Source organism: Clupea harengus, chromosome 1, assembly GCF_900700415.2.
Source record: "Clupea harengus chromosome 1, Ch_v2.0.2, whole genome shotgun sequence".
Lineage (NCBI taxonomy): Eukaryota > Metazoa > Chordata > Actinopteri > Clupeiformes > Clupeidae > Clupea > Clupea harengus.
The window spans coordinates 30,592,159-30,614,827 of NC_045152.1; the positions used below are offsets into that span (position 1 = coordinate 30,592,159).

Genomic DNA, 22,669 nt, shown 5'->3' on the forward strand with positions numbered 1-22,669 from the left:
CGTTGACAATTCCAAACTAGTTGTTGAGCGCAGGTTACATTTTGGATTCCTCAAGATAAGATGAACTTGGTGTGCTGTCTCACGCGACTGGTGTCAAGAGTCTGCGTCGAAAAGACAGCCAGTGTAGCTGCTGCCTCATTAAGTATGAACATAACGTCACTAAAACGGCCATAAGGACACACTTTGGAGAACGCACATTCCCATTTACGTCGCTTGTCTTTTTGTTGGGAACTACTTGCCTCAGGCGGAAGGACACGACTCTAGGAGTGGGATGTGCGGAATAGATTTAATAGAATGGGCGGAGTAATACGACGTTGCCCCTCAGTTCGAAGAGAGGCAAGTAAAGTTTTTCAAAAGTTCCTGGAGGTGTTTGTAGACGCACTGCTGCCTGTCCGAGCAGCAGAGAACTCCAATTGGATTTAATTTAAAACACCATTTTATGTTTTTAGTTTATGTGAAAAGATTTTAAATCTACTTTATGACGCTACGTATCGAAGTTTCTGGGACCTTTTATCTTTGCGTGAAAATCTGAAGGATGTATTATTGGTAACTCTTCTGAAGACTTGGAACAAATTTCCACAGAAATGGGGATTTACAATATTTGGATATTTTTATCATTTTTATGTGTTGTACAACATGTTGATGGTAAGAACATTCACCATTGACCATTCGTCATTTACCCTGTTTAACTTTTCTATTTCTTTCGTGATATGGTTTGTTGAATTGCACGCGCTGCTGCATGTCTGTAACAATCAACATGAGTGAGAGAAAAGTGTCATTAGAAACATAATGTTGACTATGAGAGATGTTGTTTTAGTCACTCCTTAACTCAGGCTGGTAAAATTAATCCAATGGTTTGTGAAGACGAAGCTGGATTTTAAAGTTGGTGGTGAAGTAATGTAAGAGTCTGAACGACAAATATCGGAACGTGTCTTAATCAATGATGTAGCCTTAAATGTCTTGTGCATTTTTTGGCATAAACATGGATTGGTTCATTAGTGTGTCGATGACTCAGATTTACGTATTGTCCTCTGTTTTGGCGATAATTACGAGGGATGCTCTCTGAAGCCTGCATCTAGCCGGCATGTGGTGCAAGTGAAAAGACCATCTTCAGGCGAATATGTGCTAGAATTGAATGTATAAACACAGCTATCCAGATAAGCACATCCTTGTTTATCGGAATGGTTGTTGTGATGAGCTGTTAACTTGTGTGGCGTTAACTACAAGGGAACTGCATTGTCTGCGGATGCTCTCCATTGTGAATCACTTTTTCCCCTTGTCCACACGATCTGTGCTCACTGCTCCGTTGTTTTAAATGGGTCTGGGCATGTGGGTGATTATGACCGGCGGGGCCGTGAGAACAGAACTGCTGAACAGCGCTGTGACTGCAATCGCAGGAAAGCAACAGATGAAATAGGCAACAAGTTGCATTCAGCCCCAATGACGTGGAAGAAGCGAACAGATGTGTTACAGTTTGACAGTGTATACGCTGTTTTGGTTATCTAGTTTTCAATGAGACCGGGCCAATATAGTTTAGTTTACGATTTTTTTTTATTTAGAGGCTGCTGATTGCTTGTGTTCGAGCGGCAGTGATGAGCTTCAATTCCCCCCCTACGTTTACGAACAAAGAGCTATTAACATTTTCATGGGGGTGGGGGGGATGGGTTAATGATGGTGAGAATATTATTCAATAGATAAACTAACTACAGCCCTCACCTATGACGCAGGTGCAAGGTCCAAATAATTTAGTTTTTATTTATTTGTTATTTTAATAAAAATATTGTAGAGCTGACCTGAGGTCTTGTAAACACAAAGGAAGTTGTTAATTTTTCTAATTAGATATTAATTTCTGCTTTAAAAAACGTACATAGGACAAACTGAATTTTAAATGGCTTAAATAGACTACAATTCTAAGTGAACGTAACGGTAAGATGTAAACAAGTTTATCAAAGTATTTATGAAATTAAAAACTATGCTAATGCTGGTAATGGCAGGAACTTCATTTGAAAACCTCAATATCCCTATATCAAAATCAAGAATCTGTGTGAAAGTATTTGAATCCTATCTCATTTCCATGTGTACACCCATCACAGCACGCATCTTCATTCTCTTGCTGATAAGGCATTATCTTCGCTAGCTGAAAAGTAAACACGAGCTTGAGAGCCGGCGGCGATGTGAAAATGCCTTCAAAGAAGCGGGAAAGGTGGAAAGGTTCATCTCCATAAAGTGATGGAGTTTGAACGATGGAGGTTTAAGGCATTTTGTAAGAGTCTGTCAACTCCACAACTCCACTTTTTTACTCCGACAACACCAAATGTCCCCAAATCTTTCTGGATTAAACCCGGTGTTAGCATTACCCAGTCAAACACACACATTACAAAAATGTTTTCTGCACTCTGCTTACATTGGCAAAAAATGTACTTTTGAATAAATTAAATCTTTAAAAAACTCATTCCGATTCTTCACACCATTTATTCTCCCTTCCAACAGGACTCCGCTGTGTGGATTCATACCGACCCTGTGAGAATGGAGGAATGTGCATAAGCTCCAAATGCATGTAAGTTCTGTGCTGTTTCTTTAACCATACTACAACACAAGCTTTTATAATGTGCTGTTGTTTTGTACAAGGCCTTAAATGATTGTGTTCAATGATTTACCCCTCACTTTCTCCTGCACGTGGTTTTATTCCAGACTTTAGTTTATTGTGAAGCTAAAGGGACTCTCTTTGTAAAGTTATGGTTCATTTAGTTTGCAGTGATCTTGTGTATCAGGGCGATTGTCCAGCCTTGGTAACTAGTGACAGATTGAGTACATGGATACACTTGCAGCTGCGCAGCCCCAGAGAAAGGGATTGGAATTTGGCCAAACAAAAGGGAACGGTTATCACTCTTCTTTGCATCTTCAGAGGGCACACACACCACTGTGAGCTTTGCATGAAAGTGTCTGAACTATTTGGCAGCAAAAGGCTTTTCCCATATGAGAGAGTTTTGTACTGCACTGTTGGTGCACGGTGACCAAAAAAATGAATCATAGTAGTCAGGCCATGACTCGTAGACTCCATGACACACCATCCACTTGCACCTGTCTCGGGGAATTGAGAAACATAAATTACTGGATTAGAGTCCCTATCCCATGGTGTGAATGTGTGCTTTCTCCCAAGGCCTGTGCAGTGTGTCTCATTAGTTTTTTACCCCCTCTAAGGCCACTCTTCACTTCTGTGTGTGGATTCTAATGCAAAGTGATTGTTATCACATGAAAGCCCTGAGGCTGTTGTTTTTAGGTTCCCGCCTGATTTGGAAATGTGTGTGTGTTCCCTAACCCCTCATTCACGCTGGTTAGTTTTTTTTTTCCATTAGGAAAAGCTACGTGGGAAACGGTCTTTGCTGTTAAGTCCATCACCAGTCCGGGGCTATTAGGCTTTTTGCACAAACTAAAGACCGTACATTAAACCAATTGAAATGGAAGGTATACCTCCCCTGGTAAATGGTAGAATGTTGTGAGAAAACAAAGAGGGTGGTTTCTCTGGGTTTCTCTTTGTGATTTTCTGTGGATGGTTCGTCACCTCAGGCCCTTTCTACAGTAACTTTTATTACTTTATGGTGTGTGACCACTCCCTAGCCCTCAGTGATAAGGTCACAGCCTGGCGAAAGATTGTGCTCGGTACACCCATTGACATGGGAAAGAATACCACCACCAGACAGACTGCCAACAGAGTAGTTTGTTTGGCCTTCCACAAGTAGATTGTTTTGTTTTATGTGGAAATGTTCACAAAATAAGACATCTGTTGGCTTTCCTCTTTTTGGCCCCTTTTTTGAGTCCACCATTCTCCATTCTCCATTCTCCATTTTAAATTTCATTGCCTGAGGTGTGCTTTTTTCACAGGGTAACGAGCCAGGTAATGATAGTCCATTGTTGTCAAAACTACAAGGCTCATGTTCCTAGAATATATTGTTCTTCCCATACCAATGTTGGGGAGGCTCTCTGTAAATTAAAATGTAACAAATTTACATTCTCATTCACCCCTTTTACTCTTAAAGAAAAGCGGTGGCCTGGCGTAATGAAGAGAATGGAATCAAACATTTGAATCCGTCATAAAACATGAACTACTGAAACCCCAGTTTATAGTTATACATGGACATAGAAGTCCAGTGTACTTGCACATATGTGATTGTGAGGTCAGGTTGTTTTACACAGACTGTGCTAGCAATACTAGGAAACAAGAACCTTACTCTTCCATTTGAATTTGTTGGAAGAAGTTAGTGTCTGAGTCTGAAGACACAGGTCGTGTGTCAGTACAGAGAGCAAGCCTGACTACGTTCAATCATTACCCTGCCACGTCAGGGTGCATGGTGCTCAGGCAGCAGGTGGGTGAATGTGTAATGGCATTTACAGCCCTGCATTGTTCGCTCATTTACTATCCTTTGTCTGAGTTTGTGTCGGTCCTTTAGTTTTTCGCCAATGACCTCTAAATCAGAGCATTGGAGCTATTGTCTCCCCTAGTTTTCGTACATGTATGGGCCAGTGCTTACTCTTTCAGCCACTTTGTGTGTGTGTGTATATAACAAAGGGGCGAGGAGGACTTTTGAAATGTCCCTATTTGAAATTGCCCTCTTGGTTTAACGCCAACAACGAATGGCATTTCTTTAGAGTGGGTTTCTTCCCAAATGGGGACTGTAAAATGTCATACCACACAAGGTGGTAACATGACCATGCAGAGTGGCCCAGGCACTGGAGAGTTGTCAGACCAGTCTTGTGTGGTAGGAGGTTGGGGCGACCCGCTCCACCCCCACCCCCACCCCCAGCCCCTTCACCCGCTCCCTCCCTCCCCTCGGGATACCAACGTAACCAGAGATCCAAAACGGCAGAAAAGAACCTTTATTCCCCCCAGATACCTCCCTGTAACAAGGCACCACTGGGACAGAGAACCGAAAGAAGGGGAGAGAGCGCAAGAATAGAAAGGGCACCGGAGAGGAGGAACAAAACAAGAGGGAAAAGAGCCAGTAAGAAATGCAGTAGCGCACAGGCAGGTAACTTCACCGAAGTGGGGCCCTGGCAGAACAGGTGCAGGTTTCTAATAAACACCAATATAGGTTTCCAACTCGTTTTTATTAGTGCGATTCTCATAGGAAAACCTTTAGGCTGTTGGCACTCCACCTGTTGAACATGAACAGTGTGTGTTTTTTTTTTGTGTTTTTTTCTCCCTTCTTGGCCGTGAGCCAGTCGATAGTTGATAGGTTGTGCAATGACTTTACACCTTCTTCCTTCCTTGAAGTGTGAAAGCTCTCCGGTATCGGTAATATTACTTGAGTGTTGCTCCTGGTGCAGGTACTATGTCTGTCTGTCCTAGATATACCCGTATCTATTGGCAAACATACAACACCATACCTGGATAAAAGTTGGTGGGGGGTGGTGAGAGAAGGGAGAATGAAGACAGAAAACCCTCCTACCCTCCTCTGGTCTAGAGTTTCCCCTGCTCACCTGTAGGGACCTCAGCTGTGATCAGTCCTGAGTGGCGGTCTGAGGCTGTTGTTTAGCTGTTAGAAGATTACAGGGGTAATCCTTCAGAGGCCTGCTCCCCCGAGTGAGCCCATTCAAAGGGGCCATATTGAAGTGTTGTAAAAGAAGGGGGAGAATGTAGCATAGACAGTTCAGCCTTATGGCCACAATCTACGTACCACACACAGGGTAGTGTGCCATGCTTTACTTCTAAGGACTGATTTGAGGTGTGTGTACGGGGTGAGGTGTTGCTGTTTAGCTCACTTCACTAAAAGTGAAAACCACCTGCTAACGCAAGTAGTGTGTGTGTGTGTGTGTGTGTGTGTGTGTGTTGGGGAACACGAGAGTAGGGCCGCAGGACATATGTCGCGATGGCATTGTTCTCTTGTCTCTCGTGAAGACACCATGGAGTGACGTGTGCACTTGTAAATGAAGAGTCCAGGAGGGGGTGCCAGTCTCGGACGCAGAGTCAGGAAGTCTAGTTAAAGTGTAGCAGGGCCCCTGGGCTCATCCCGACCTGGCCTGGCCCGGCCCCCATGTGCTGAGTGTGCAATGCGAGTCCCTGTGTCCCTAAGCGCTCAGTGAACGCTCCGGGCATGGAGGGAAGATAATTAGGCAGATTGAGAGGGTGTCATTCAGAAAGGATCCAGCTGGAAGAATCAGGGGTTTTCAAGGGAGGAGGGTGGGGGTGGGTTAGGGAGTCCTTTGGTTGGGGGGGGGGGGGGGGGGGGGTGGGGGGGGTGGGGGAGGTTTGGGCTGTGGTGCGGGGGACAGCTGGTGGATGTTGTGATGGTAATCCAGTGAAGTCAGAGCTTCACAATGGAGGAGTGGAGGGCCAGGTGCTGCCATTGAGCCGCCCGCGGCCCCCATGCAGAGACAGACAGGCTCGTGGAGGAATGGAGCCGGCAGCCTGCGGGCCCCCTTCCCCACACATGCTCGCACGCGGCAAGAGGCGGACGCAAGGAGTCCAGGCCTTTGTCTCCACATTGTGTTCGTTCAGGCGGAGGACTCGAGCCTCTCTTTACTCTCTCTCTCTGTCCTACTCTCTGCTTCAGTCCTGCCTGAGGAAATGGCTCTTGATTCACAGAAACGGCACCAATTCGACACAGACAGACAGACAGACAGACAGACAGACAGACAGACAGACAGACAGACAGACAGACAGACAGACAGACAGACAGACAGACAGACAGACAGACAGACAGACAGACAGACAGACAGACAGACAGACAGACAGACAGACAGACAGACAGACAGACAGACAGACAGACAGACAGACAGACAGACAGACAGACAGACCGAACAAGATACAGTGTGTCTCTATGGATTATGGATGGCGTCGCCTTGACCCCAGTGGCCTAGTGAGCCTATAAATTGTAAGTGCTGTGTTTTAATGACCCATGGAAGCTGCCTGCTTCGTAGCGGAATGATAGATGAGTGCAGCGAGCTCCGTGTTGAGTTTGGAGCAGCCACTCCAAAGCCATAAACTTCTCAGGAGTGTCTGTTATGGTTTACACTTAACATCCCTGGGAGGGCCTCGGCCTGATTAGCATTGCGTGCATTCTCCAACACATAGTGCTCGTGTGTGTGTGTGTGTAAAAACCCAAACGCAGCGCTGGATACAGAAAAAGGGCCCTGGAGGCTGTGCTTTCTCCTGTCTCTTGAGGTACTTGAGTAGTGGATTAGGCAGGAATGCCTCCTCTGCCTCTATCGCAGTTACTGTATTGTCCCGCACCTCCAGCCCTGCACATCCAGACAGTCATCTGAGGAATGCCCCAGACAATGCTCTCCACCAGGTCCAATTTTAAACGGGGTGGGGGGTGTGGTGATTGTGGTGGAGCGGGGGTCTGTGTGGGGATTGGGAGGGTGGGTAACTGGAATGTCTGGACTCATTCGCAGGCAAGTGCCAGCCTCTGTTCATAAGCTAACACGCATTCGAGAGTGAGGGTGCACGGCTCTCTGTTTGACCGACAGATTGAGCTGTCTGACATTTCGGACCGAGCAGCTGGTTGCGGTCCCATGATTCTACCCGTGATTCTACTGAAAATGAGGAGCTGTATTTTGTTTTAATCTTGTGTGAGGGGGACAGTGGTTGAGGTCTGGGGTCTCTGGGATGGGAGATGGTAGCAGTGGTTCCCAGGCCCTATCGGAGGAAGTGGTGACTTCTGACCTGCCTCTTTTCACTCACATCCTGTATGTCAGACCCCCCCCTCAAGAGAGCTTATGATAGGCTGCCTTTCTCACATCTCTGTCTCTCACTCACTCACCCACTGTTTTCATTGGGTCACATTTCACCAACAGTGCTACTGTCCTCAGTGTCACAAGTCTACATGGCAGGATAATTGGCTTCTGTCAGCCTCAGCTCTCCCACACCAAAGACCCAGCTCTGGTCTTTTCTTATCAGGGTCTGTAGATGTTGCAGTTCTACAACCCCTTAAAGACAAGACAAAACTCATGACTTGAGATGGCAAAATTCTCTTGTCTCTTTCGGGGCCCTTTCTCAATTTGCTGTGGTTTTCTCATTAAGCACAGAGCAAAGCCGTTAAAAAGGCAGAGCTCAGTAAAGTGGAGAATGTTCACAGTCAGGCCTGTGTTTGTTTTGGTGTTTAGTTGATGTTTGTGGAGATACAGGCTGGAAACCTCACCCCTCGTCTTCAGCTGCTCTGCGGTTTATTGGTGACGGTGGTGAAGATAGCAGACATTCTTTGTTCTTTCTCCTTGCATTCTCCCCACAGCGTATCGGAGGATCTCCGTTTCTCTGCACTCCGACCACTGCTCTAGAGGCTCGTATAAAAAGGTTTCTCAGCTTGTAACACAGACAGGCTCATTCTTCAGGTCTTTCAACCATTTAAAATGTTGTTAAGGATTCCACTCGAGCCATTTGCTTGGTTTGATCACCATTACTGTATGGTGACATTTTGACTGAAGAGAGGTCTTTGACATAAACACAGCTTGGGTATATTTATAATCAGGAAGCGAGTGGCCGTATTGCATGTCTGTTCCTTTCTTTTCAGCACAGATAAAGTTATCCTCCACCCAAGAGATGACTAGTTCAGATATGTTTTTTCCCCTTTACTTTTGTCCTACATCAAAATCATCCTGTCAACACATTGTAGGTCACTGGTGTGTTTGGTTGCATGTTTACTCCATGCCCCAACAAGTGGAGAAATAAAAAAAATCCCACACTTTAATTAAGGACAGCTTTTGAAGCATGACCTTAAAATCCCGTCATGCATGGCAGTTTTCGCTCTTCACATTTTTGTCTCTACAGAATTGTACCATCTCTATTGATTTTTTTGTAGAGATTAAAAAGTCCTGCACATGAATCGAGCTGAGCTACTGGAAGTGCTGAAACAAAGCAGAGAGGTAGTGTGAGTTGGGCTCACTGCATGAAGTCACTCTTTCTTCCATTAGCTGCTCAGAGGTCTGGATCAGTTTAGGTATTGGGGTGGGGTTTTGTGGTGAAGCTAGCTTGTGGAACGTCTTGGAAGTTCTCAATGTTGGGAAACATACGATGTGGGTTATGGTCAACTGTTTTTTTTTTTTTTTTTGTTTAGTTTCAAATGCCAGACATTCCTCCCCCCCCCTTTAATATTGACAGTTTGGATAATGTTTTGCACAAGTGTGCATCTCTGTATAAAAATAGACCTCTTGCCAGTTGTTGGCTTCAACTAAGTTTTTCTCAGGTTGGCACGATGAAACCGCTGTTAACCACCTTTTGCATTCAGTCAGTGTTTTAGGGTTTAGCTTTTGCGCACGAGCACGATGGAGTATTATTATTCCTCCAGAAAAGAACCAAACCACACCCTGACCAGTGTCTGAACATGGAGATAGCCTCACCACGAGAGAAGGCCTGTGGAAGACAATGAAGAGACCACAGAGTACAGAGAGAGTCTTTTTCCATTAGCCGCATTTTTCCTTTTGCTCATTTGCAGAGGAGGTGACCACTACTTGTAATGTTCACATTGTTAATATTCATGCCACAGGGGTGAACAAGACCCTCCCTCTCTATAGAGTTCACTGGCTCCATTGTCTGTCAAAAGTCTGTCCTCAACAGTTAAACTCTAAACACGGAGAACATTTTAAGATTTTTGTTTTAGTTTTTTTGTGTTTTGTTTTTAGAAACTTTACAGGGTTATATGTTTCTCAGGGAAAAGCTCCTGATGAAGTTTTTACCTTTCTGAAGGAGGTGATAATCTAAATCTGTCCTCACAGAACCCTGTCTTATATGCAGAATCCCCCCCTTTCCTAAACTCACTCACTTGCTCACTAGCCATGGGTTACTGTTGCCAGGCTACAGACGAGGCCTGTTGGTCTGTGTAAGCGAAGGCCTGAGAGCCAGGCTGTTTGGGTCACCGTTCCAACCCCTCCACACCCCCCCTCCTCCTCCCAGAGCCTCCCTCACACAATGGGCTTCTGACTACTTTAGCTCTTTTATTTGGGCCACAAAACACTCCCCTGCCCCCACTTTGGTTGCTCTCTGAGAAAAGGGACAGAGCAGGGGAGGGAGGGAGGGGGAAGTTGGAGCAGGGGGTGTGGAGATGAGGGAGGGTGGGGGGGGGGAACTAGGCTCTTGTTGGCAGTGTGGTGTCAGTATGGACTCGCACAAAAGGAATGGAGCTTGGTTCTTCTTGTGAGGCTTTTTGGGGGATGTGTGTGTGTGTGTGTGTGTGTGTGTGTGTGTGTGAGTGTGTGTGTGAGTGTGAGTGTGTGTGTGAGTGTGTGTGTGTGTTGTGCACATTACAGCGAAACGGCGTGGTTAGTCTCTGAACCTGTCTCCACTGCCTCTGAATGAACCCTGATGGGCATCTTTTCGCTCACTTTTGGCTACATGGGGGAAAGAGATAAAAGGAAAGTGAAGTTTTAGTTGCAGCTGACCTGAATGGTTGGTGACCCTACAAAAGTAGTGAGGTGGAGGGGAAGGGCAAAAAAAAAAAAACAAGAGAGCTTCCTGTGACACAAAGTGAAATGTCTGCCTAGAGGAATTTGGTGTCTTTGTGTCTGGCCTCGGGGTAGATGTGGGAGCAGGGTGCCTGGGGAGTTTGAGAGGCGAGGAGAAGGGGGGGGGAATTGTCTCATGCTCACTGCCTTATGGACCATGACTGACCGGATTGAACCGTGTTGTCGCAGAGGGGCGGTGTGTTTTCGCTCCGGGTCCACAGGTGACGTGACCCCCATCCGGGGCAGGGTGGTTCTGTCGGTATTGTTTCTGAACTAGGGCGGTGTCTCGTTACCTGCCACGGTTGACCCTCAGAGCAGGAAAAGTGGCGTCGGGTTACGAGAGTGGTGCGGAGGTGCTGAGATTCACACACATAAATCATGGCGGTCAGCATCTTCGGAGCCCTGGACGTGTGTGTGTGTGTGTGTGTGTGTGTGTGTGTGTGTGTGTGTGAAAACACTCCCTCATCGAGCCACCATGGTCCCATGAATCTGACAACAGACTTAACACAGACCATGTGTTGGTGTTTGATATCAATAAAAGAATGACTGCCAGAGCTGATTTATTGAATTTTTTTTTTTTCATGTACGAGAGTGTTTTTTTTTTTTTCCCCTTTCTGTCTCACCTCATTCTCTTGTAGTGTCTCAGGGGAGTCCCACCTGTTGTGGAGGCTCTCAAGCTTCTTCCAGCACTTCCCCTGGAAGGGTGCGTGTAAGTCTTCCCATGTGGTGGTTGCAGTGTGTGTGTGTGTGTGTGTGTGTGTGTGTGTGTGTGTGTGTGTGTGTGTGTGTGTGTGTGTGTGTGTGTGTGTGAGAATAGTTGATTCCTGTATGCATGGGATTGATTTACGGGCTTATCTGCCTCGCTTTTGTTTTCATGATTGCCTGACACTTGACTTTTTTTTCCTTTTTTTTTTTTTTTTCACTCACCTTCTTCTTAATTGTGGCTGTTTGGCCAAACCAATACTGTGTGTGTGTGTGTTTGGTGTTAACCCGTTATTACTTACCAATCAAATATTATCATAGTAGGTGTGTCAGTTTGCGCTTTTGTGTAAGTGTGTGTGTTTTTGTGCAGTGACATGCATGAAGTGTTTTCTGCTTTGTATGGGAACTCTTTCCCTTCCTGGTTTCCAGGTGTGCCCAGCCTGTACGTGTTTTGCCCCTTACAATCGGAGCTCACCATCACAGCTCATCCACGGGGAAAAAAGGGTCCATTGTTTTGCGCGCCAATCCCTGGCCGATAAGGCATTGAGGAGGGGGGAGGGGGGTGCAGACGGACCAAGACTCTTACTGACAGATGTGGACAGATGTGCGGCGCTGAGCTGCAGCTGCCGCGGGCCTTCACCGTTGTTGTGACGTGTGGAGGATTACGGGCTCTGCCCCGTTCCGGCCCTCTGACCACTCCAGCCGTCTTCCAGCTCTTCCTTCCTCTCCTCAGAGGCCCACCAGAGATTTAGGGGGGTGAAGGGGATTGCGCAACACCCCCCCCACGCCCACCCATAATTAGACACACAAACAAGCAGGTGGAGGGCAGCACATTGATGTGGCGTGGGAGCGTGACCTCCTCCAGCTGAGTTATCTCTGGCTGATAGCACCCGTGGCCTTGCCACTCACAAGTGGCATGTTAGCCGCAGCCAAGGTTCAGACAAAAGAATGTGTGTTTTGGCTGCTTTGCTCAGTGTGCTGCTGCCTCATGAACACACACAGAGATGCCTACACAGGCATGGTCACTCTCAAACGCGCAAACACACACTAGCATTGAGTGTGGAGCTAACGGCAGCTTCAAGCTTCCACACCCACCGTGTTTCCGGTTTGGGATGGGACTGGAATCCCAAATCTCAGTCCTCTGGAGACTTTCACACACATTCCCCTCCAAACTCTTTTCCCTTTCCAATTATTTCAACTGCTGCACTCAAACATTAAGAGTTTCCAGTAGTTTACTTAAGAGACTGTTGGAAGGCACTAAGTTTTGAGTGCTTTGGTTGCACTCATCACATCTGGTGTAACACACACACACACACACACACACACACACACACACACACAAAAGGCTAGGTTTCTACCATAGCTGTAAGTTATTTTCCATCTCCTGTAGTAAATACCCTCGGTGGAGAACAACAGAGTGAAAAGATGCCCCCCCCCCCCCTCTTTTTATTTTTATTTTAAATGTCTGCTCTCAGAAAGGACACATTTCTAAGAGTCTCAGTGTCAGAGAGGCCTGTGTGCCACACTGAAAATTCTCTGAGCGGGTCCCCTCCCCACCCCCTTCTTTGTGCCACAACGAGGAGTGTCATTTTTTTCTTCTTTTTTTTTTGGTGACACCCGAGATTCCAGACATAGTTAATTTGCCTCTAAATAAACCCAGCCAAGCCATGACAAATAGCCAAGGGGAAGGAGGGTAGGGGGCGATTGGTGGGGTGTCAGGCTTGTTCGGTCGTCTGTGAGGTTGCCAGGACGACGGCGATCTGGGATTCAGTGAGAGTGCGAGTGTTTTCAGAGCAGGAGACGAGGGATTACAGGAAATATGACATGACATTCTCTTTCTCACTCGTCTTTCCTCGCTCATACACACACTCCCTCTCTATCTCACGCAGGTTTTCCCTTCTCTCTCTCTCTGTCTGTCTGTCTTTCTCTCTCTCTCTGTCTGTCTCTCTCTCTCTCTCTCTCTCTCTCTCTCTCTCTCTCTGGACCAGCCCACCCCCTCCCATACACCCATGTATGCTTTCACACACACACACACACCCCCTCATCCACTTATGCATACCGACACATGCTCTCAGCCCCACCCCCCCCCAGCTCCAACAGACATGCTGGCCTCGCCTCGCCTCCTCTCCTCTGCTCTCCTGTGTGCTGCCTGCCTGACATTATCATGACAATCAGACTGCTGCCCTTTGACCCCTGACCCCTCAGCGTGTGAGGGGGATCACTGGGAACGGCAGGCTTCTGCTCCTGGGGCCCGTTCTCCGAGGCCAGAGCAGTAGCCGTGGTAACTGAACAGAACCTCCTCCTCCTCGCAAGCATCCAGCGCTGCGCTAGCTTCTCTGTTGGGTTTTTTCGGCCCCGCTCTTTCTTTCTCTTTCTCTCTCTCTCTTTCTCTCTCTTCTTTTTGGCACTAAGTCTGACCCCAGAATTGAGAACTAAAAGCTACAGGCAGCCAGAGTATGCATATACTGGGATGGCAGGCAGGTGTACTACTACACGACCCCCAGAGGGAAGAAGTCCTGTATCAGTATCAACAAGTTTTATTCCTAACCTATTACCAGAGATACTAGATGGAGGAAAAGATGGCTCCAGTCTGTGTTTGGGGAAATCAGCAGCTGTTTGCACACGGACAAACACTCCTACTGCTCTGGGCGGTAGTCTACTCTTCTTTTTTAGGTTTTTTTCCCCCTTTCCTCTTTCTCCTCTCCTCCTTTCCTGTCATCCTGTGTTTCACTGCGGGGCAGTTTGCCGAACATTCTTGTGGGTCTGCCTGCCTTAGTCAGAGTAGAGCCTCGCGGTTCAGTCGTCTGGCCATTGTCTTGTTGTGTTGAGTAGAAGGAGGGGGGGAGCCCAGGCACCCCAGAACAGAGCGGCTCTTATGAAACCGAGCAACGGGGCAGGCAGCACAGTGCACAGGGCGGAGGGGGGCTGTCCATTGCCCTGTAACGGACAGCCCCTCAGGCAGCGCCCCCTAGGTTTTGGCCAACGTCACCGCACTCCCCTGGGCTCTCCTTGCCCTCGGGGTCAGAGAGAAACCCCATCAGATGCGACCGGGGGAGGAAGAGTAGCAAAAGAGAAGCAGGACAATGGACCAATGAGATAGCTGAGTGTAAGAAAAGAGGGAAAGAAAGAAAGAAAGAAAGAAAGAGAGAGAGAGAGAGAGCGAGCAAGAGAGCAAGAGAGGAAAGGGAGGGGAAAAAATGGCTATCCTGAAAAGAGGAAAAGCCATTGTTGTCTCTGTTCTCCTAGGAGGCTCCCTCAGGCCCTCTCTCCTTTTTCACTGTAAAACAAGCCCTGGACAGTCATCACAGGGCCCCTGTCATCGACTTGAAACGGGCCCCGTTTGATGTCCGAGCCCATCCTGTGGCAGGGCGCCCTGCCCCCACCCCACCACTACCCTCCCGTGTGGGTGTTGGGTTTCGCAGCACACACTGGCCCCCCTCTCAAGCCCAAAGATCAGTGGCTGTACCGGCCCGCAGTCCCCGGAGAGAAGGACATTTAAAAGCCTGTTTGTATGTTATCTTACCGGTTTGCTTTTAGGTCACTCCGAGCCCGCTGGCCAGATAATGCAGCTCCTTTGGTCCAGGGACACAAACGGAAAAGGCAGGCAGTGTATAGAGTTCATCGCAGCCCAGTTCTCCACTCAGCCCAATTCCCTCATCACATGTTTACTTCTCAGTATTCAATCCAATGAGATTGTCAGTCTGAGTTTTTTTTTTTTTTTTTTTTTTTTTTTTTTTAAATGTTATTCTGTCTCTGAACACCCTGTATCATGAATGAAGTCATGTCTGGGGTCCTCCACTGTGATTAATGGTATCTTGCGAAATGATGTGTCCTGACATTTGCATTTGGGCGTCTTTCTGTTTTCACACAAAAAAAAAACTAAATGGAAGGAGGAAGGGAGAGAGTGAGTGAACGGGTGCGGAAGAGGAGTAATGTCAGAGGAATGTGGACTGGTGTGGAGAGGGGAGACGCCGAGCCTCCCCAGCTGGAGCCTGTGTGTGTGTGTGTGTGTGTGTGTGTGTGTGTGTGTGTGTGTGTGTGTGTGTGTGTGTGTGTGTGTGTGTGTGTGTGTGTGTGTGTGTGTGTGTGTGTGTGTGTGTGTGTGTGTGTGTGTGTGTGTGTGTGTGTGTGTGTGTGTGTGTGTGTCTTTTTAATAGCCATAGGTCTTACTGAAGACAAGCAGTTGAGTGAGTGTGTCGCCATTGACAAACTGCATCGCCAGACACAAATGACGCAGGGCAATGATATCCATGTCCAAATTGCAGTGTATGCTTTGCACTGCTGGCCAAGACAAAGTGGGTCTGGACACCCCCACTCACCCCCACCCACTACCATTATCACTGGTCATGCCAGAGACAGGGCAGGGAGCGCCCGTCTGTGTGCCGGTCCACTGCCAGATTCACTGTTGGGAAGGAAGGAAGGGCCAGAAATGGCGGATTTTCCTTTTTTGGGTGGAGCTGCAGCAGTTTAGCACCGCCCTCTCAAAAACCTCACTTCACACAACCCCCTCTCACTGTCTGACCTGCCATCTCGTGTGTGTCTCTCCCTCAACCATAGGTGCCGACCTGGCTACATCGGACCTCTCTGCCAACACCTGGACCCCTGTCATCGTGGGCCGTGCCACAACGGAGCCGTCTGCAAGAGCCAGGTGGCCAATGGCATCCCCCAGTACACCTGCGTGTGCCAGCGAGGATTCCGAGGTACGTGGAGCAAACAAACATTTTTTCCATAATTTCCAGAATGCTGAGAACATTAGAGAAAGGTGAGGCCTGTCTGATTAGGCAAGATAAGGTTATGTAGGTAGACCAATTCATACTCACTGGTAACTCAAAGTGCTTTACAAATGAGCCGATAAAACATTGAAAAATAAAAGATTAAGGAAGTAAAAGTGCCTTAAAACAGTTAACAGAAAATGTTAAGTTTGAATGTTAAAGGCGCAAATCATATTAATGCGGTCTCTACTTTTCCCCTCCAACAGGTCAAGACTGCTCCCAGATTGATGCCTGTGCCACCAGCCCCTGTGCCAATGGCGCCCGCTGCGTCAACTGGAGCAACCACTACAACTGCTCCTGCCCGCCGGGCTTCCAGGGCAAGAACTGCCGCAATGACATCGATGAGTGCCGCAAGCCAGGAAGGTGCCTGAACGCCGGCATGTGCCAGAACACGCACGGCTCCTACACCTGCCGCTGCCAGCCGGGCTACAGCGGGCGCACGTGCGAGATAGTCACCCTTCCCTGTGCGCCCTCCCAGTGCCTCAATGGGGGCACATGCCACCAAATCAGCGACCACGCGTATGAGTGTGCCTGCCTGCCAGGTACTTATGCACACCTACATGTTTAGATATGCATACTCATATACATGCATACTCATAATATATAGATGATCAGATGGCCGAACACCGTATACTGAATTCAGTCACACACAGATACAGACACACACAGATACAGACACACACAGATACAGACACACACAGACAGGGGCACTGAAATGCATACAATTGCAGAAACATACATGCTAGATACAGAGAAGAACACACACACTGATGACACAAATACGCTCACACATACACACACACACATACACATACACACACACACACACACACACACACACACATACACACACACACACACACACACACACATACACACACACAGATAGCTGCACATAGACAATAATACAAATACACACACACACACACACACACACACACACATACACACATACACACACACACACACACACACACACATACACACACACAGATAGCTGCACATAGACAATAATACAAATACACACACACACACACACACACACACACACATCCTTTCCCACTCCGTAAACCCCCACACTGCCATGCTGGGTTCTGGGTTTTCCCAGGCTGATCACAGGGCTGGAACAATTTAGTCTCCCTCTCCAGGTCAGACCCCCCAGCTTCTATAAATAGCTCCGTGTGGGCGGGCAGGAGTGGGAGAAAAAGAGGGAGAGTGAGTGAGTGAGTGAAGGGGGCTCGGCTGCAGCGCCGCAGAAAAGAGGAATCTGCTTTATGGCCCCTTCTGCTTTCCCTCGAGGGAGCGGACAGGAAATGTCCCTCGCCAGAGAGGAAGTCATTGAAACTGTGAGAGATTATAAAACAAGCAAACACGGCGGGGAAGCGCAGCCCTCTGGAGCCTCCCGCTCGCTCCCCGGGCCCCGCCGCTCGGCCCCTGCCACTGTGGGAACCGCCATGAGAACGTGTAAACACTCCGACACCCTGCGGCTGCTGGCTACGCCGCGCCACGCCGCGCTGCTCTGCTCCACTCTGCCTCCTGACAGACCAGCTGCCTTCTATAGCCCTGTACAGCACAGAGGTTATGGGAATGAGCAGCCTGCCATCCACCCCCGTGTGTGTGTGTGTGTGTGTGTGTGTGTGTGTGTGTGTGTGTGTGTGTGTGTGTGTGTGTGTGTGTGTGTGTGTGTGTGTGTGTGTGTGTGTGTGTGTGTGTGTGTGTGTGTGTGTGTGTGTGTGTGTGTGTGTGTGTGTGATCAAGGCAGGGGATGTATAGTCACTGTTGCCATTAGACTCGTCTCTTCCTGGTTCTCTCTCCTCTCCCCCTAACGTGTCATGTCATTGGTGCCTTTCCCACAGGCTTCGAGGGCCACAACTGCGAGACCAACGTGGATGACTGCCCCGGGCACAAATGCATGAACGGGGGCCTCTGTGTGGATGGGGTCAACACCTACAACTGCCAGTGCCCCCCAGAATGGACAGGTATGGAATCACTTAGGTTTTACATTGTGTGCAGTATTGTTGAGTAGAAGTAGTGTTTTTGATTCTTTGCACTATTTTTGGTATGGGTGGACCCTTTATGTAAACCAATGGCTGATCTCTCTCTCTCTCTCTCTGCTTGTGTCTGCAGGCCAGTACTGTGCTGAGGACGTGAACGAGTGCCTGATGCAGCCCAACGCCTGCCACAACGGCGGCACGTGCTTCAACACCATCGGCGGCCACACCTGCGTCTGCGTCAACGGCTGGACCGGCGACGACTGCAGCGAGAACATCGACGACTGCGCCACGGCCGTCTGCTTCAACGGTGCCACCTGCCACGACCGCGTTGCCTCCTTCTTCTGCGAATGCCCAGTGGGCAAGACCGGTAAGCCCATACATTCATCCAGTCAGGACCCCTATGGTTAGGCTACTGAGAGGCAGACTGGTTATGGCTGCTTTTATTGATGTTGTCTAATGAGGGGTAAAATGATTGACTCTGTGCTGAGGTGATGGTATAATGGTATGGATATGTATAATGTGTGGGTGTTTGTGTGTGGTCAGGTCTCCTGTGTCACCTGGATGATGCGTGCGTGAGCAACCCGTGTAACGAGGGGGCCGTGTGTGACACCAACCCCCTGAATGGCAGAGCCATCTGCACCTGCCCTGCCGGCTTCGTCGGAGGAGCCTGCAACCAGGACATGGACGAGTGCTCCATCGGTGAGAGGGCTACTGCACTGCAACCAGGCAGTCTTGTGCTGTCTTCTGTCCTTACGTGCCCTTCCTCCCTCTCTCTCTCTCTCTCTCTCTCGCTCTCTCTCTCTCTCTCTCTCTCTCTCTCTCTGTGTGTGGACACCTACTTGAGAAGAAAATCATTTGACCCGTACATTTTTTTCCCCCCTCTGCGTCTGTCAGGTGCGAATCCCTGCGAGCACTTTGGCAAGTGTGTGAACACAGAGGGCTCCTTCCAGTGTCAGTGCGGCCGTGGCTACACAGGGCCGCGCTGCGAGATCGACATCAACGAGTGCCTGTCCATGCCCTGCCAGAACGATGCCACCTGCCTGGACCGCATCGGGGAGTTCACGTGCATCTGCATGCCAGGTATGCATTCTACACCCACGCCACGGCCACTGTAACCCGCAGACACACACACACACACACACACACACACACACACACACACACACACACACACACACACACACACACACACACACACACACGCTACGGGCACCCACCCGATGACACCATCCTAACAGATGGTGGCCTGTTCATAATTCGGACTCTCCTGATAGAATCTCCCAGCAGTCAAAAGATGCCCAGTCACTGCCCAGAGCTGGAGCCTCCCCAGCAGAATAGTGTCCATTGCTGTTATGTAACACCCTTGGCCTAGGGAAGGGATGGGGGGTGGTTTAGCGTGACCTGGCCTTAACCACAGACTGGCACCGGTGCCATGCCAACACTAGAGGCACCAAGCTGCCCTCACGACGCTCCTGCTTCCCCGCAACACTCCTGCGCACCCTCACACACACGCACCCAGGCCCTTCCGTGTGTGCCGGGACTTTACAGGCCGGGACTATACAAATGAGGGCTGGGAGCACGGTCTATAGGGCTGGATGAGAGAGAGTGGCGAGGGGGAGGAGTGTGCCGGGAATAATAATGAGCGCCGGAGTGGTGGGAATGGAGGCAAACAATAGGGCCCCTCTGTGCTCCACTTTGCACCCCTCACACACACACACACACACACACACACACACACACACACACACACACACACACACACACACACACACACACAGAGAGAAAGAGAGAGAGAGAGAGAGAGAGAGAGCAAGCAAGGGAAAAAGAGAACTTTTTTCCCAGCGCCCCCCCCCAATCCTCCCCCACTGCCCCTCAAAAAACTCTCTTTAACATTCCCCCATTCCCTCCTCACACACCCCCCCACACACACACACACACACACACACAAACACACACACACCATCACATTTCCACTTTTCCGTCTTCCTCCTCGGCCTCCTCTTCCTCTGCCCCTGTGTGCCTGGCTCACGGGGAGCCTTCATTATGCCCTTGTCCCCTCACGCTGCCCCAGCATCCTTGCCGCTCCCGCACACTCGGCTTCACCCCAATAGCCTGAGCGCGCCGATTATGAGACATGCTACACGTCAAAAGGGAGAAATTACCCCCGGAGACCTTGGAGTTGCATTCACAATCCATTGTCCTTTGTAGAGAAATCTATGTCCCATCACATGTTGAGAGTTGGAGTTTTGTTATGGCTCTGTCATGGGGGAGGGGGTGTCTGATATGTGTGTAGCTTCTGCACTTCGTGTGAGTCTAGGACCTTTCTTGAGCTTGAGTGCGAGTGCTTGTGCTTGTCTTGTCATTTTAGCTTCTGTGTACTAAGTGTCTCTCTTATTCTTCCTCCCTCTCTCTCTCTCTCTCCACTAAGGCTACACGGGGACATACTGCGAGGTGGACGTGGATGAGTGTGAGAGCAACCCCTGCGTGAACGATGGCATCTGCAGGGACATGGTCAACGGCTTCTCTTGTACCTGTCAGCCAGGTACGAGACTGTTCGCCTGTTCCTTTGGGCCCTACCATCAACCATGCGAAAGGATTAAGAGTAACTCTTTAGGTGTGAGGTCTAATGGGCCAAATGGCCGAAAAAGTTGATCGAAATTGTGGCTCGAAATAAGTCCAACTCTGTGCAATGGACTTCAACAGAACTATTTAGAAAAGCCAGAAAACTCAGTGCCGACCTATCTCCCTCTGCCTGAACAAAGCCACTATTGTGACCCCAAACCCCCACCCCCCACCCACTCAGCCTGAGTGCAGGAGAAGGGACAGCAAACCACCCCCCCCCCCTCTCCCCTTCCCGTTTTTTTTGGAGGGGTGGGAGTGGATGGGGGGTGGGACAGCTAATGAGATTCTTTTCCAGGTCCGCAATTTACATCTGGGGCAGACAACCCCCCCCCCCCCCCCATCTAGCTATTGAGGTTGTGGAGCAAGCACAGGGAGTGGGGGGATGTTGCCCCAAGAAAGAAAACAATTCCACTGTCTCACCGCCCCACAACCCCCCAACCCCCTGCTCCAAGCATCAGCACAGACCCCATCCCAAGACTGTTAATCAACACAAAGTGTTCCTTAGAGCCAGTCACTGACATTTCCATGGGGCCCCCCTGCCCATTTACTTGCATTTACTCATTTCTTTATGTATTTGTTTATTTATTGTAGCCTCTTGCCAGGTGAGTTTTTCCCAAGCAGTGCAAGTTTCAAAATGATCTTTAGTTGCGTCGCCATCAAATAAAACCCCTTAACTGCACTGTTGGGAAATGCACAGTGTGGTTTAATCCTGCTGGTCTGATGCCAGCTCAATAGTGCTCCAAAGAGACGCTGGTCTTGGGAAGCCATTTGAGAGCTCTGCATTGTCTAGACAACTCAGAATGAAAACCCCATCCAGAAACTCTGAAACAAAGCAACCAAGCTCTGTTCTGTCAGACCAACTCAAGCTAATGTAACCCAGTCGTTCCTTTTATATCTAAAAAACAACACCAATAAATCAAAAGTGTCTTGGAGCAAATCAGAATGTGATATTGTGTACATTCCAAACACTGTTTTTATGGAAATTTGAACACAGATTTGCAGACATTTCTAATCACCTTGTCTGATGAAAACAGTCCAGAATATTATTTTAATGGAGAAATTCCAGAGAAAGAAAGAAAGAAAGAAAGAAAAAACAAAAACTACTACCGATTCCAGAACATGGTTTCATGGCTTCATCCAGATCTTTGATACAGATATTGTTGTATTCCAGTTTCATACAGGTTATAGAAAACTCTACAACCTTGTTTTATATTGCTATTCCAGAATCTCTTTTTTGATACCATGTGAACCCCTTTTAGATAACCCTTCTAGAACCTAGTTTGATACATATTCCAACGGAGCTAACCGAGACATTCCATGATATGGGTTTGCAGCCATGCCAGAACATAACTTCACACCAGCATTCCAACAGAGGGGTTTTTATGCAGACATGCTAGCATGTAGTGTTGGACAGATGCATCCCAGACCATGTGGAACAATCCAGCATCCATCAAAGTCATTTCTAAGAATCACCCTTGTTCGTCATAATCCGAGTTCAGAGGGGACTTTCTTTGCTCTTGTCCAGACGTCCCTAGGCCTGGCCGGAGACCTTTTGGCCCCTTAAGGAGGCCGTAGTGACCCCCTGATCTCCACCCGGACCTTTCCACTGCTACTTTAGTCTGACCCCTGGCCTCTGTGTTTGTATGTCCCAGGCTTCACCGGCACCATGTGTCAGATCGACGTTGACGAGTGCGCCAGCACGCCTTGCCAGAACGGGGCCAAGTGCTTCGACCGGCCCAACGGATACGAGTGCCGCTGCGCAGAAGGTAAGTCCCACCAAACCCTCCCCAAAAGATTTACGACTACTTGTTGGGTAAAAGGCACGTCATGGCCTGGTATGGCATGGCATCCTCAGCAGCACAAAAGCTCAGGGGCTGAGCTCACCTCCCCTACTGGACACGGGCATCTCTGGCCCTCACTAAACACCTTTAGTCTGGGAAGAGCTGACCCCCGGCGTAGGTGCTGAGGGAGACTCAAGGTCAGATGGCTCCCTCCCTCTCTTTCTTTATGCATCTGTGTTCAGATGACTAGGCAGACTGACGAGAGGCCCTTAATCCCCCTCTTCCCCCCAGTCGGACCCCAGGATCATGGGGTCACCGGGGTCCGGCAGCTGGCAGGGACCGAGGTTACGCTCGGTCGTCA

The 22,669-nt window shown here is 48.8% G+C and overlaps 1 protein-coding gene across 1 annotated transcript in view; it reads left to right on the top strand.

Annotated features, from left to right (window-relative positions):
- The first annotated feature begins 330 nt into the window (after nt 1-330).
- The window catches only part of notch3 (notch receptor 3), a 36,886-nt gene continuing 14,547 nt past the window's right edge, over nt 331-22,669 (top strand). Inside the window, exons 1-10 of the mRNA XM_031575756.2 lie at nt 331-645; nt 2,491-2,557; nt 15,697-15,839; nt 16,118-16,453; nt 17,768-17,890; nt 18,039-18,272; nt 18,449-18,604; nt 18,800-18,985; nt 20,334-20,447; nt 22,180-22,293. Of these exons, the coding sequence (XP_031431616.1) occupies nt 585-645; nt 2,491-2,557; nt 15,697-15,839; nt 16,118-16,453; nt 17,768-17,890; nt 18,039-18,272; nt 18,449-18,604; nt 18,800-18,985; nt 20,334-20,447; nt 22,180-22,293 (1,534 nt within the window). The 5' untranslated portion in view covers nt 331-584. The remainder of the gene's footprint in view (nt 646-2,490; nt 2,558-15,696; nt 15,840-16,117; nt 16,454-17,767; nt 17,891-18,038; nt 18,273-18,448; nt 18,605-18,799; nt 18,986-20,333; nt 20,448-22,179; nt 22,294-22,669) is intronic.